This window comes from Dipodomys merriami, unplaced genomic scaffold, assembly GCF_024711535.1.
Source record: "Dipodomys merriami isolate MVZ:Mamm:240054 unplaced genomic scaffold, mDipMer1.0.p SCAF_21, whole genome shotgun sequence".
Classification (NCBI taxonomy): Eukaryota; Metazoa; Chordata; class Mammalia; order Rodentia; family Heteromyidae; genus Dipodomys; species Dipodomys merriami.
In genome coordinates, this window is record NW_027203493.1 from 7,961,878 (window position 1) to 7,977,519 (window position 15,642).

General features: G+C 43.5%; 1 protein-coding gene across 7 annotated transcripts in view; it reads left to right on the plus strand.

Annotated features, from left to right (window-relative positions):
* The window catches only part of Ambra1 (autophagy and beclin 1 regulator 1), a 221,610-nt gene that overhangs the window by 174,860 nt on the left and 31,108 nt on the right, over positions 1–15,642 (plus strand). For all 7 annotated transcript variants that reach the window (XM_070032455.1, XM_070032456.1, XM_070032459.1 and 4 more), the window contains 2 exons: positions 3,991–4,179; positions 6,888–7,042. In XM_070032455.1, coding sequence (XP_069888556.1) covers positions 3,991–4,179; positions 6,888–7,042 — 344 coding nt within the window. The remainder of the gene's footprint in view (positions 1–3,990; positions 4,180–6,887; positions 7,043–15,642) is intronic.

The window sequence follows — 15,642 nt, forward strand, 5'->3', positions numbered from 1 at the left end:
AGTGAAAGCCTGATGCTGAGCTCTCAAGTTTGGTCCATAGTTACAGCATCAGCTACACCTGGAACTTTATTGAAAATATAGATTCTCTGGCTGGGTCCAGCATTATGTTTTAGAAAGCACTCCTGGTGATTCTCATGCTTGCTGTAGCTTGCTTGCTATAGATGGTGAACTGCCATGACAAAGTAAGGTAAGGGAATAAGAAAGATCTCTAATAATGTGAGCTCAATGTCTGGCTACATCTCTCCCTATTCAGTCTTTCCTTCCTCCCTCTTCTTCTCTTCCCTCTTCTTTCTTATCCTTATTTCTCCTTCCCACTCCATATCCCCCCCACTCCCCGCCTCTTCTCTCCGCCTCCTCTCCTTAACATTAGTATTGAATTTTAAAGGATAAATTAATTACCCTTTGTCTTTTTTTTTTTTTTTTTTTGCTAGTCCTGGGGCTTGAACTCAGTGCCTGGGCACTGTCCTTGAGCTTCTTTTGCTCAAGACTAGCACTCTACTACTTGAGCCACAGCATCACCTATGGCTTTTTCTGTTTATGTAGTACTAAGGAATCAAACTTAGGGCTTCATGCATGCTAGGCAAGCATTCTACCACCAAGCCCTATTCCCAGCCCAGTGTGCTAGTCTTGAGACAAAAAAGCTCTGGGAAGCTGGGCACTGATGGCTCACGCCTGTCATCTTAGCTACTCAAGAAGCTGAGATCTGCTGGGTGATGGTGGCTCACGCCTGTAATCCTAGCTACTCAGGAGGCTGAGATCTGAGGATCTCTGTTCAAAGCCAGCCTGGGCAGGAAAGACCGTGTGACTCCTATCTCCAATAAACCACTAGAAAACTGGGAGTGGCACTGTAGCTCAAGTGGTAGAGTGCTCACCTTGAGCTGAAGAGCTGAGGGACAGCGCCCATGACCGACAAAAAAAAAGAAGCTGAAATCTGCCATGCGCCAGTGTCTCACGAAGCTATTCAGGAGGCTGAGATCTGAGGATTGTGATTCAAAGCCAGCCTGGTCAGGAAATTCCATGAGACTCTTATCTCCAATGAAACACCAGAAAACCGAAAGTGGCATTGTGGCTCAAGTGGTAGAGTGCTCACCTTGAGCTGAAGAACTCAGGGATAGCTCCCAGGCTCTGAGTTCAAGCCCTAGGATCAGCAAGAAAGAAAGGGGGAAAAGGGGAGATGCAAAGAGATTATAAGCATACTGCCCAGTGATCTCTGTAATGGACCTACCAAATTATCATATACCTTCCACATCCCCTTCCTTAAAGCAGCAGTGCAATTCTAGGTTACTGACTGAAAAATTTTAGAAATGAAGCATGTTGGAGAAGATTTTTACCTTCTTTTTCATTGTCATTTGCATGTCTGTCTGAGATCAGTGCTATAACCAGGAGCTGTTGTGAAACTGGGTGGAGTTAGATAAATGGAGCAAAATTTAGGAAATGGTCAATGACGAAATCATCATAAAACAATACAGACAACTTTGCAGTGGTCTAGAATTACAGCTGACAAAATGCTTTTGGCCCCACTAACCAGCTTCTCATGAGTTTTGAGCCAAGATTTCTAGAAGGAAACCACATTTGCACTCTTCTCCACACCTCTTATTTCCATAACCAGTTAATTGCTTTTTTTCATGTTGGTGGTTAGCTTTGAGGGTTATTTTCAGCTTCTGTATTTGACCAAAATATATGTTAACACAAGAGATATATCTGAGTAATCACTATACATTTATGGAACATTAAGTGTAGATAAAGTGCTAACTGTAAAACTGACTTAATGGCTAGGAATGTGGCTTAGGGATAGAGTGCTTGCCTAGCATGCGTTATGCCCTGTGTTCAATTCCTCAGTAACACTTAAACAGAAAAAGCTGGAAGTGGTGCTGCAGCTCAAGTGGTACAGTACTAGCTTTAAGCAAAAGAAGCTTAGGCCCCTGAATTTAGGCCTCGGGACTAGCCCCCTAAAAAAAGAAAAAAGAAAAGCTGACTTAAAAGTCCAGAGACAGGCTGGGAAGGTGGTTCAGTAGTAGAGTGCTTGCCTTGCATTGCATGCTGCCCTGGGTTCAATTCCTCAGCACCACATAACCAGAAAAAGCCAGAAGTGGTGCTATGGTTCAAGTGGTGGAGTGCTAGCCTTGAGCAGAAGAGCTGAGGGACAGCACCCAGGCCCAGAGTTCAAGCCCCACAACCAACAACAACCAAAAAAAAAAAAAAGTCCATAGAGTCCCATTGCATTCTTTATTTTCATGCCTTACTAGTTTTGATTACTTTCTTTCCTGTCTTTGATGATTAGACTCTTAATTGTTCATTTCTTTTTAGCTTTTCTGAGGGTTATGCCAACCTCAAGGCTACAAAAACAAGATGAATTCATTTCTGAAGCTTCCTCGATTCCTGGATTCCATATCCCCATATCGTGTTGATCCAGAGAAGTAGGAAGAGATTGTCATATTTTTGGCAAAGGGCTTGGGACCCTGTGTCAGGAGCATACGGTCCCAGTACTCACTGGATAAATCTAGCCATACAGGCTAGATAGAGCAGATGGTGGGTTGGGAGTTGAACAGCAGAGAGGCCTAATGGTGATAGCAATGAATATTTGGATGTCATTATTTTATTAGTTAGCAAACAGAGCCATCCTTGTAGTCCCTCCTCGATTTTATGTGTAATGGTACTGTAGGTGTCAGCCCCTGAGAATTGGCACAACCTAATCAATGTGTCTGTATCATTTTTTTTATCGACTCTGTCATCTCTGTAGCTTCATTAGCAACATGTAGGGAAAGGGGAACAAGCATAGAGCTTTACAGATTACTCTGAGTCCCTGGCCCTATAAATACTGAAAAGGCAATTCTTGTTTTCCTGGGACTGAAATCCTAGGGAAACCTGCCCTTGACTTCTCAGTCACGTATGGCTTAGTGAAATAGTAGCCTGAATCAGTCATGGCAGCTTAGCTTGGCTTTTTTTTTTTTTTTTAACCACCATAATAGTGGACTTCTTCAAATATAAGAATGAGTAGAAAGTTGCTTTGCATGCCATAGATCAAAATGAGACAAAAGAGAAAGGGTGCTTGGCCTGTTTAAATGTGTTATATTCTGTTTGTGCCCTAATGTGGGCCTTCTTGTTCCAACCTCACGTTAAGAACAAACCACTTTGTCTCTGCAGAACATCACACAATCGGGCTTTGAGGAGGGGATCAAATGAAATCCAAAACCAGCCCACTATAGTCTTACTGCTGGCTAATATCTCCTTATTTCTGTCACATGTAGTATAGTGGATAGATTCTCCTCCTGAACAGACATGCCTCTAGTCCTCCCTCCATTCCAGCTACTTCAGCAGCTTAGCCTGTTACTCACTGACTCTGGGCTTTATTCTCAGACTAGGGCTAACTGGGAACATTGGATTACAATGTGGAAAAAGCATACAGCATCATGAAAAAGATCAAAAGACCCCAGCTGTCCAACCAGGGCAGGATCTTTCCTGTTTATCCTCTCTTTATGGAGTTAGATATTAGTATTCACAAAGAGAAAATGAAATTCAAATTTCTAAAGTGACTTCTCTGATCACATAGCAGGTGTTGAGTAGGATTCCTGGTCTAGGAAAGCTGTACCTGAACACATACATACCCTCTTTTTTTTTACTCAGTGGGATTGTTCCATTCATTTTGTTTTGATCTTTTGGTCAATAATAGCTGTTGAGTGACCCTCCAGGAAAATTTGTAGTAATGTTCTGTCTAAGCTCTCAAATGATGTCTCCTAAGTGTGAACTGAAATCCAGCTGGTGGTGTGGAGGTGTGGACTGCCCTGTCCCCATCTCTACTAATGTAGTAGAAGAGCCATCTACTGCTTGTTTCCTGATCCCTGACATTTTAGTTTGAATGACAAGGCATCCTATAGCATTTCTAGACAGGGTCCACACTCTTAGGAAGGCCACAAAATTTCTTAGTCTCACATTTCTTACAACATCAGCTGCATACTTTCTTACCATATTTCCTCTCTTTGTCCAACACAGCCTCTGTGAATGTGCTGGTACAGAACTGCAAGATCTACAATGATGCCAGCTGTGATATTTCTGCAGATGGACAACTCCTGGCAGCTTTCATCCCTAGCAGCCAGAGGGGCTTTCCTGATGAAGGCATCTTGGCAGTGTACTCCCTGGCTCCTCATAACCTGGGGGAAATGCTTTATACCAAGAGATTTGGTAAGGCATAAGAAGCTCAACCTAAAAAAGAAAGGAAAAAAAAAAAAAAAGAAGCTCAACCTAAAGGCAGAGGGACTTTGGTGCTTGTTTTGGGTATTCCTAGGTGAGGCACAGACTGAGTGAGAGAAATGGTCACACTGCCTCTACCTTTCTTGAAGCACAGGCCAGAAAAGGATTAGAGCATTGCAAAAAAACAAAAACAAAAAAAAAACAGAATAAGGCCGACAATAAGAGCCGTGCGTGCGTGTGTGCGCACGCGCACGCCCGCTAGTGCAGCGTGCACACATACTGGCCTTGGAGCTTGAACACTACAAGGCAGTTTGGCATTTTGTATTTAAAAACAAAAAAAACAAAAACACTGTGTGTAGTGATGCCTACTACCTATACATAATATACATACCTATAATTCCAGAACTAGCAATGCTGCAGAAGAATCACAAGTTTGAGGCTAGCCTAGGCTACACAGTTTATTTGAGACCCTGTCTTTATAAAAAACAAAAAAGCTGGATATTACTCAGTGATAAAGTCCTTAGCCAACATGTACAAGGCTCTAAAAGCCCAAAAGAAGCCTCCCAAAATATGTGTTCTTTGATCCAGAAATCCCACTTCTCAGAAACTATACAAATTTTTACATATAAGGAAGATTACAGCAGGTATCATTCAGAGAAATGTAAAGTTGTATTAAGAGATTTTTTTTTAAAGTTGTTTAATAGCTTGGGCTGGGAAGGTGGCTCAGTGGTAGAGCGCTTGCCTTGCATGCCTGAGGCCCTGGGTTCAATTCCTCAGCACCACATAAGCAAAAAGAAAAAAGCCGGAAGTGGCGCTGTGCCTCAGGTAGTAGAGCGCTAGCCTTGAACTGAAGAGCTGAGGGACAGCACCCAGGCCCAGAGCTCAGGCCCCACGACCGGACCCCAAAAAAAAAGCTTATGCCTAGCTACTTGGGAGGCTGAGATCTGAGGGCTGCAGTTAGAAGCCAGCCTGGGCAAGAAAGTCTGTGAAATACTTATCTCCCAATTAACCACCAAAAAAAAGCCCAAGTGGAGCTGTGGTTCAAGTGGTAGAGTGCTAACCTTGAGCATAAAAGCTCAGGGACAGCACCCAGGCCCTGAGTTCAAACCCCAGGACCAGTATGCACACACATACACATACACACATACACAAGTATGCACGTACACACTTATAGCTGAGTACTGATGATTCATGTCTATCATCCTAGCTGCTTAGAAATTTGCAATCTGAGGGCTGGGAAGGTAGCTCAGTGGTAGAGTGCTTGCCTTGCATGCATGAGGCCCTGGGTTCGATTCCTCAGCACCACATAAGCAAAAAGAAAAAAGCCAGAAGTGGCGCTGTGGCTCAAGTGGTAGAGCGCTAGCCTTGAGCTGAAGAGCTGAGGGACAGCGCCCAGGCCCAAGTTCAGGCCCCACAACTGGACCAAAAAAAAAACAAAAGAAATTTGCAATCTGAGGCTGGGAAGGTGACTCAGTGGTAGAATGCTTGCCTTGCATACATGAGGCCCTGGGTTCAATTCCTCAGCACCATATAAGCAGAAAAAAGCTGCAAGTGGTGCTGTGGGTCAAGTGGTAGAGCGCTAGTTTTGAGCTCAAGAGCTGAGGGACAGCACCGAGGCCCAGAGTTCAGGCCCACAACTGACAAAAAAAAAGAAAAGAACATTGCAACCTGAGAATAGAGGTTTGAAGCAGCCTAGACCGAAAAGTTCATGAGAATATCTTTCTCCAGGAAAAAGCTGGAATTGGATGTGTGACTTGTGGTAGATCACTAGCCGTGAATGAAAAGGCCAAGTGAGAGCATGAAATCCTGAGTTCAAGCTGTGGTACCAACACACACACACACACACACACACACACACACACACACACACACACACACACACACACACACACACACACACACACACACACACACACACACACACACACACACACACACACACACACACACACACACACACACACACACACACACACACACACACACACACAGACACACACGCTCTTAGAGTTGTAGGCATGGCTTAGCAGCAGAACACACACACACACACACACACACACACACACACACACACACACACACACACACACACACACACACACACACACACACACACACACACACACACACACACACACACGCTCTTAGAGTTGTAGGCATGGCTTAGCAGCAGAACACCTACCTAGCAAGTACAAAGCCTTGAGTTCAGACTCCAATACTTCCCCCAAAAATGCTCTTAATACTTAATAATGGGGCTGGGAAGGTGGCTCAGTGGTAGAGTGCTTGCCCTGCATGCCTGAGGCTCTGGGTTCAATTCCTCAGCACCACATAAGCAAAAAGAAAAAAGCCGGAAGTGGCGCTGTGACTCAAGTGGTAGAGCGCTAGCCTTGAGCTGAAGAGCTGAGGGACAATACCCAGATCCAGAGTTCAAGCCCCACAACCGACAAAAAGAAAAACAAAACTTTGAGGTATAATTATAACTATGCTTTTTACAATTTTAAAATGTAATTAATGTACTAACAGTGGTTAGCATTGAATACTAAGTAGACTACTGTATATATGTGTACTCACTACATTCCTATAAGATAAAGTCAAAGTGATCACGTGAATATAAACATCAGAGAAAAGATAAAAGAGTGAAAGCTGTTCTTTGGAATGGCAAGTACTTTAGGAAATGTCTCTGTTCTTTTGGTCCTTAGGTCCCAATGCCATTTCAGTGAGCTTGTCTCCAATGGGCAGATATGTAATGGTGGGCTTGGCCTCAAGAAGGATCCTACTGCATCCCTCCACGGAACACATGGTAGCCCAAGTCTTCAGGCTACAACAGGCTCATGGTGGTGAAACATCCATGAGGGTGAGTGCCATTACTTATGCATTTAGTATATGAGGTTCTCTAAGGCCTAGCAGAGTGATGAAAGTCAACAGTTGGATCTACCAACCAGGACCTGAGCTGTCATGGTCATAGCTCTAGAGCAGCCTATCCATGATCAACAGGCCTCACATTTGAATGTCCTAGACTATTTAGAGGTAGCCAAGAGCAATTTTAGATTAAAAAAAAAAAAACTATTTCCTTACCTCAACATGAAACTGTTAATGCCGAGACACATAAAAAATTCAAGGAGCAGAGAGGCTCATACCTGTAATCCTAGCTACTCAGGAGGCTGAGTTCTGATGATTGTGGTTTGAAGCCAGCCCAGGCAGGAAAGTCCATGAGACTCTTATCTCCAGTTAGCCCCCACAAAACCAGAAGTAGCCACTTTGTGGCTCAAAGTAGTAGAGTGCTAGCATTGAACGAAAAAGCTCAGGGACAGTGCCTAGGCCCTGAGTTCAAGCCCCACAGCCAACAAAATAATAAAAAATATTTATGTATATATTTATATTTATATATTTGTATATATGTATATATTTTTTATATATGTGTGTATATATATTTTTTTATTTCTTTTAGCCAGATGTCAATGGCTTAAACCCATATTCCTCACTACTCAGGAGGATCAGATCTGTGAAATCCTCAAAGCCAGCCTTGAGGGCTGGGAAGGTGGCTCAGTGGTAGAGTGCTTGCCTTGCATGCATGAGGCCCTGGGTTCAATTCCTTAGTACCACATAAGGAGAAAAAGCCAGAAGTGGCACTGTGGCTCAAGTGGTTAAGGGCTAACCTTGAGCTGACGAGCTGAGGGACAGCGCCCAGGCCCGGAGTTCAGGCCCCACAACGGACCAAAAAAAAAAAGCCAGCCTTGACAGACAAACTTGAGAGACTTTTATCTCCAGGTAACCAGCAAAAAGCCAAAAGCGATAGAGCTCCAGAGAAAAAGGCAAACAAGAGTGCCAAGGCCTTGAGTTCAAGCCTCAATACTGGCACAAAAAGAACCTTTTTTAGTAATATTAAGTTGGGGTTTGTTTTGTTTTGTTTTATCAGTCATGGGCCTGAACTATGTGCCTGGGTGCTGTCCCTCAGCTCTTCAGCTCAAGGCTAGCGCTCTACCACTTGAGCCACAGCTCCACTTCCAGCTTTTTCTGCTTATGTGGTGCTGGGGAATCGAACCCAGGGCCTCATGAGCAGTGCCAATGGCTCACACCTGTAATCTAGGGGTAATTCGTTTGTGCTGGTCCTAGGATTTGAACTCAGGGTCTGGGCACTATACCTAAGCTCTTTTGTTCAAGGCTAGCACTCTACCATTTGAGCCATAACTCCATTTTGGCTTTTTTTTGGTGATTAATCTAAGAGTCCCATGGACTTTCCTGCATAGGCTGGCTTTAAACTGCAATCCTCAGATCTTAGCCTCCTGGATAGATTACAGGTGTGATCCACCTAGGTATTTGGAAGGCTAAAATGGGAGGTAGTTATACAATTACCAGCCCAGACAGGAAAGTTCATGAGGTCCTTTCTCAACCTATGTATGAATGGACACAGTGATGCTCACCTATTATCCCAAGCTGTACAGGAAGCCAAGGATCAATATTGCAGCCCAACCTGGGCAGAAAAGTGCTGAAAACTCCTATCTCCATGGAAGAAAGCTGGATGTGGTGGTGGCATGCCTGTGATCCTAGTAATTCAGGCTCCCTTCCTCTAAGTACCCCTCCCTAATTTAACAGCAGCTGCTCCTGTCTGTCCTGATGGAGACAGTCTGCCAGTCTTTCTGGCATTAAACTCCCCCACCCACCCACCCTCGGATGTGTGTGGTGTGCTTTTTCCGATTGAGACATCTAACAGATCCTACCTCTAGTTTTTCTTTAAATGATTTCTCTGGGTGCTAGTGGCCTTATACCTGCAATTCTAGCTACTCAGGAGGCTGAGATCTGAAGATCATGGTTCAAAGCCAGCCTCTGCAGAAAAGTCTGTGAGACTTATCTCCAATTAACCACACCAGAAAATGCTAGCCTCTAGCAGAAAAGCTCAAGGACCGTGTCTAGGCCCTGAGTTCAAGTCCTATGACCAACAAAAAAAAATTTTTTTAAATTCTAGCTGGGTGATGGTAGCTTAATGCCTATAATTTTAGCTACTCAGGAGGCTGAGACCTTAAAGGAATTAGGCAGCCTGGGCAGAAAAGTCTCCAAGACTCTGTCTCCAATTAACCAGCGAAATGCCAGACTGGAGGCCTGGCTCCAGAGGTAGGGCCAGTCAAGCAAGCTGAGTGAGAACACAAGGCTGAGTTCAAGCCCCAGTAGTGTCTGTTTGCCCTTCCCTTCCCTTCCCTTCCCTTCCCCTTCCCCTTCCCCTTCCCCTTCCCCTTCCCCTTCCCCTTCCCCTTCCCTTTCCCTCCCCTTTCCCCTTTCCCTCCCCTTTCCTCCCCTTCCCTCCTCTCCCCTTCCCTCCCCCCTTTCTTCCTTCGTGTTTGCTCAAGCCTGCCTCTTTCTCTCTGTCTCTCATACACACACAGATTTCCATTCTAGGCATTTCTGCATAGCAGAAAATGATGGACCCGGGGCTGGGAAGTTGGCTCAGTGGTAGAGCACTTGCCGTGCATGCCTGAGGCCCTGGGTTCAATTCCTCAGCACCACATAAGCAAAAAGAAAAAAGCCGGAAGTGGTGCTGTGGCTCAAGTGGTAGAGTGCTAGCCTTGAGCTGAAGAGCTGAGGGACAGCGCCCAGGCCCAGATTTCAGGCCCCATGACCGGACCCCCAAAAAAAAAGAAGAAAGAAAATGATGGACCCTGGCCAGGTGCCAGTGGCTCACACCTGCAATCCTAGCTACTCAGGAGGCTGAGATCTGAGGATCACAATTCAAAGCCAGCCCAGGCAGGAAAGTCCATGAGACTCTTATCTCCAATAAACCACCAGAAAACTGGAAGTGGCATTGTAGTTCAAGGGGTAGAGCCCTAGCCTTGAGCTGAAGAGCTTAGGGACAGCGCCCAGGCTCAGTGTTCAAGCCCCATAACCAAAAAAAGAAAAGAAAAGAAAATGATGGACCCTGGGGGATATGCCCCTAAGGAGTTTAACATTGAACCCAACTGAGTATATTAAGCACACAACTAAAGAAAAGAAACACACCAACAAGTGCACTGAACAATAAATGTCATAAACTACACAGAGTACTGAGGGAAATAATTCACAGGTTCTTAGATTTGAACAGAGCTTAAATATTATCTAATTAGAGAACTATCCAAATGTTTGCTTTCTGTTGACATAAACCCTGGCCAATAAGCCCAATGGGATGTGGGAAGCTCAGTTAGCTACAGTAGTCTGGAAGAGTCCAAAAGACCACTTAAGACCACTGACAACATAGTGGCCAGAAGGCATGCCTCAGAGAACAGAGTCTGACTAGAACCTTTTTGTTCTGTTGGTGAAAATGCTGGAAACTTTCAAGAGCAAATTTGCTGTCTAGCTCTCTTCCTCCATCCTGGTTATGGTTTCATTACACAGAATACCCATACCTCCAGTCCCCCAGTTGGGCTGTATGTAACTACCATTTAAGACAAGCAGTGAATTTTTATCTGGAGCATAAAGTAAGGGTATGTCTGTGAATACAAATAAGTATAGATTGTTCTCCATCTGTCATGTTGGCCCTCACCCTGGCCCTGGTGGAATGTTTCTGTGGGTAAGGGGCCTGTCCTAGACTTTCTTACCCTGCATTCCCTTCTTTCTTGTTACTTCTTGGAATTCACTGTGTTGATATTTAGAGGTGAACTTGTTGGGCCAACAGACATTCTCAAGAGAAATCTTCCAAAGTACTGATTTATTTCAATTCCCACTATTATAGCTCTCCCCATGAGATGATCTCTTACACAGCCCCATATGAAAACTCTGCTGAAAATGAATTGCTAATTGCTATTAGCTTTGGGTACATTTATTCAAAACAGTTTTTCAGACCTTTAGGTCCATGCTTCTCAAATTGTGGTCCCTGGACAACCTGCATTAGGCTACATAGAATCCTTAATATAAAACTACTTCAGAGCTAAAGTCAGAAGACGATTGGGACATGCAATCCCAGCCCACCTGTAGTCCCAGTAACTTGGAAAGCAGAGGCAGGAGGATTGTGACTTAAAGACCAGCCTGGCATACACTGTAACATTCAGACCAGCCTAAGCAGAGAAACCTTTTTTTTTTGGGGGGGGGGGGGTGCAATCCCGTTGTGCGGCCTGAACACTGGGCCTGGGCACTTCCCTCAGCTCTTCAGCTCAAGGGTAGCGCTCTACCACTTGAGCCAAAGCACCACTTCTGGCTTTTTTCTTTTTGCCTATGTGGTGCTGAGGAATAAAGCCCAGGGCCTCATGCATGCAAGGCAAGCACTCTACCACTGAGCCACCTTCCCAGCCCGAGAGACCTTATTTTTAAAACAACTTTCTGTATGATTTCAGCATATATTTAGTTGACAAGGCTACTATTTTAAATATTTACTTTCATTTATTTTAGGCTTTTGCCCTCAGCCTTACTAGCAAGGCAGAGACAATCTCATATTATTTACCATTGTGATTTTAGGAATGTGGTTCCTGGATCTTTTGCTAATTTCATTGCAGACATAGTGGTATTTTTGTTATGTTTCCACCATACTCAGCTTTTTGTCTATCTATGCTTCACTTCCTATTTTTTCTTAGTTCTTGTTGCTCTTCAAGTTTTTCCCTTGGCCATCTATATGTGCTGGATCTTTTGCTTCATTTTCCCCCCAAAGCCCTAGTATAGGGCCTTGAACTGGGGGTCGCGCAATCTTGCTTGGCTCCAGTTACAAGGAGTCTTTTCTTCTCCATATTGAGTCATTTTCATTTTCAAGGATCTAGGGGGTTTTTTTGTCTTCCTTTCTTTGCTTACTAAGACCAGCTTTAGTTCTTCCATTTTTAATGATTGACAAACAGGAGGAAAAAAGAACCCAGGCACCTATTCCCCTCTCCCTTACCTTTGTCCATCACCAATTCCTTCAGGCTGAGTATGCTATTCTCTGTCTGGGTCCTCTTTTCTGTTTGATTCTCTTTCACTTGAGCCAATGAGGGCTTTTTGTTCATTTCTATTTTGTTTAAGTTAGGCTTTAGAGACTGCTGAGCTGAAGTTTTGCTGATTTCTCAAAACACTAAACTGCCTGTGTTCCCTCTCAGCTTTCATTTTCTAATTGGAACAAGGCACAATATTGTAGCAGAAAACTGCAATTAATTTTCTAAAATAGTGGCAACTTGCACATTATAATAACTTTGGTTGTAACCAAGTGAAAGCATAATAAAAAAAAATACAAAGTTACTAATGAAGCCAGAAATAGTCATAGACCAAATTGCTCATCTAGTTTGTACAATAAGTGCTATGTTACTTAAGGATGGGTTAAGGGTGGGGCAAAAGTCAGCAACAGGGGCAGGGGGTATTCAATGATGGCAGAGAGGGGAGGGGAATGCTAGGACATTTGTTCTTTCAACACAGGATTTAACAGATGGATACTCTTTTTTCCCAACTCTCATGTATTTATGTGACAGAATTGGGGCTTGAACTTAGGACCTTGCACTGGCTAGATACATTACCACTTGAGCCAATAAACCATCCCCTCTCTGTTGGATTTTTTGCTTTTTTTTTTTTTTTTTTTTTTTGGGTCCGGTCGTGGGGCCTGAACTCTGGGCCTGGGCGCTGTCCCTCAGCTCTTCAGCTCAAGGCTAGCGCTCTGCCACTTGAGCTACAGCACCACTTCTGGCTTTTTTCTTATGTGGTGCTGAGGAATCGAACCCAGGGCCTCAGGCATGCAAGGCAAGCACTCTACCACTGAGCCAACTTCCCAGCCCTTGCTTTATTTTTAATTGTTATAAAAGTGATAAACCCAGTGCTAGTGGCTCATGTTTGTAATCCTAATTATTCAGGAAGCTGAGTTCTGAGGATCAGGGTTCAAAGCTAGCCCAGGCAGGAAAGTGTAAGACTCTTATCTCTAGCTAACTTAAAGGAAACTGGAAGTGGTATTGTTAGCTCAAAGTGGTAGAGTGCTAGTCTTGAGCAAAAAAGCTCAGAGATAGTGCCCAGGCCCTGAGTTCACAAACAACAACAACAAAAAAAGTGGTATATAGAAGACTTATAATTTCATAAGTTAGGTAATTTTTTTTTGTATGTGTGCTGGTCTGGGCTTGAACTCAGGTCCTCAGGTACTGTCCCTGAGTTTCTTTTGACCAGAACTAATGCTTTACCTCTTGAGCCACAGCTCCACTTCAGGCTTTTTTGGTAGTTTAGTGGATAAGAGTCTCATAGACTTTCTTGCCTGGGCTGGCTTCACACTACAATGCTCAGATCTCAGCCTCCTAAGTGCTAGGATTATAGGCATGACCTACCAGCAGCCAGGCTGTGTTGATTATTTTTGAGATATGGTCTTACTTTTATGGCAGAGCAGGCCTATTACAATTCTATTTTGCTTCCAGGCATCAATAGGATGACAGGTACATATCACCAGCTCAACTATTTGTTCAGATGGAGTCTTGAGAACATTTTTTTGCCCTGGTGATCTTAAGCCACAATTCCAATCTTGGCCTCCCAAAAAACTAGGATTATTACAGTCTTGAGCTACTGCAGTCTACCCAGTTTTTTCCTTCCTGTCTTACCCTCACTCAAGTTCTGGGATACAGGTATGGACTACCATATCCAGCTTTTACTGGGCTTCTACCTGCTCCTTTTCTTATTCCAATTTGTTGATTTTTGTTGCTATTGACAGTCTATTGACTTGAAGTAATTTCTAGCCAATCTCTGAGAGGTCTGTTGAGAGCTATAAAGTTTGTCTTCTTCCTCAAAGAGATTTCAATGGGACTGATAAATTCTAAAAGCATTCTCTGACCTTTAGGATCAAAATTTCAGAAATTACTTCAGCTGAGGAATCTACTTCTGTACTAAATGAAATACCAAGATACTTTTGGAATTCTCAGAATTAAAATAATGACATCCCCCTGTTTCCTCATCTCATAACACAAAATCTTTAATTTTCTTGACTTTTTGAATCTCAAAGGTAATGGCCTAAAAAGTAGTTTTTCTAGGATGATAGTTTTTATATATGTTTTGATTGCTTCATTTATTTATTTGTTTATTTTTTGGTTGATCATGGGGCTTTAACTCTGGGCCTGGGCGCTGTCCCTCAGCTCTTCAGCTCAACGCTATTGCTGTATCACTTGAGCCACAGCACCACTTCCAGTGTTCTGAGTAGTTTATTGGAGATAAGAGTCTCACAGCCTTTCCTGCTCAGACTAGCTTTGAACCATGATCCTCATATCTCAGCCTCCTGAGTAGCTAGGATTAATAGGCGTGAGCCACTGGTGCCCAGCTTTGATTGCTGCATTTTTTTGGAAGAAAAAATACCTAATTGTTCATGACAAGGATTATTTTAAATACTTTCAGTTTCTACAAATATAAGAATTACTTTTCTTACCAATTTTTGAAAAACCAGAATGCTTTTTCACTTTAGAAGTATCTACTGGTAAAGTCTTAACCATGTCTTAGAGCTGGAACTAGAACCCTGAGAAAGCCTGATGCTGAGCAGAAATGTTCTTCTATTTTCAAAAAAATTATTCCCATTAGTACCTTCTTTCAGTTAGTGCTAGGCATACTAATGGTGGTAGTAAATAGGATATGTATGTATGTACTTGAATGGAAAAATTAAACAGATAAGAATTCAAAGTAAAACATATTCTTTTTTTTTTTTTTTGGGTCTGGTCGTGGGGCCTGAACTCTGGGCCTGGGCGCTGTCCCGCAGCTCTTCAGCTCAAGGTTAGCGCTCTACTACTTGAGCCACAGCGCCACTTCCGGCTTTTTTTCTTTTTGCTTATGTGGTGCTGAGGAATCGAACCTAGGGCCTCAAGGATGCAAGGCAAGAGCTCTACCACTGAGCCACCTTCCCAGCCCCCAATAAAACATATTCTTTAAATCAGTATTGCATGTCTCCTGTGTGCCTTAAAGGAAGCTTGAGAGACAAGTGGCTTACACCTGTAAACCTAGCTACTCAACGAGATCAAAAGGAGATTCTTATCTCTGCTTAATCAGCAAGAAGCTGGAAGTAGAGTAGAGTATTCAAGTGCTATGAGTAAAGAAGCTGAGTGAGAGCTCAGGGCTCTGAGTTTAAAATCTTGATTTCAAACCCCACTATTGTAGAAAGACAAAAGCAACAAAAGCAAGGAACATGTAGCCAGGTGAGGTTCACATACCTGTAATTGCAACACATGGGAGGCTAAGGCAGGAGAATTGAAAGTTTGTGACCAGCCTGGGCTACATAGCACATTGTGTGTGTATGTGTATATATATAATTTTTTTTTCCTTTGCCTGTCCTAGGGCTTGACCTTAGTGTCTGGGCTCTGCCCCTGAGCCTCTCTGTACTCAAGGATAGTGCTCTACCACTTGAGCCACAAAACCACTAAGGAATTGAACCCAGGCTCCATGCATGCTAGGCAAGCACTGTACCACTAATCCACATTCCGGGCCTTTTCTTTACTTTTTCTTAGATCTAGGTCTTGTGGACATTTTTCAGACTGCTACCTAGCCACTAGTAGCAGAAGGCTATTCCAGGATTGTTATTTTCTGGTT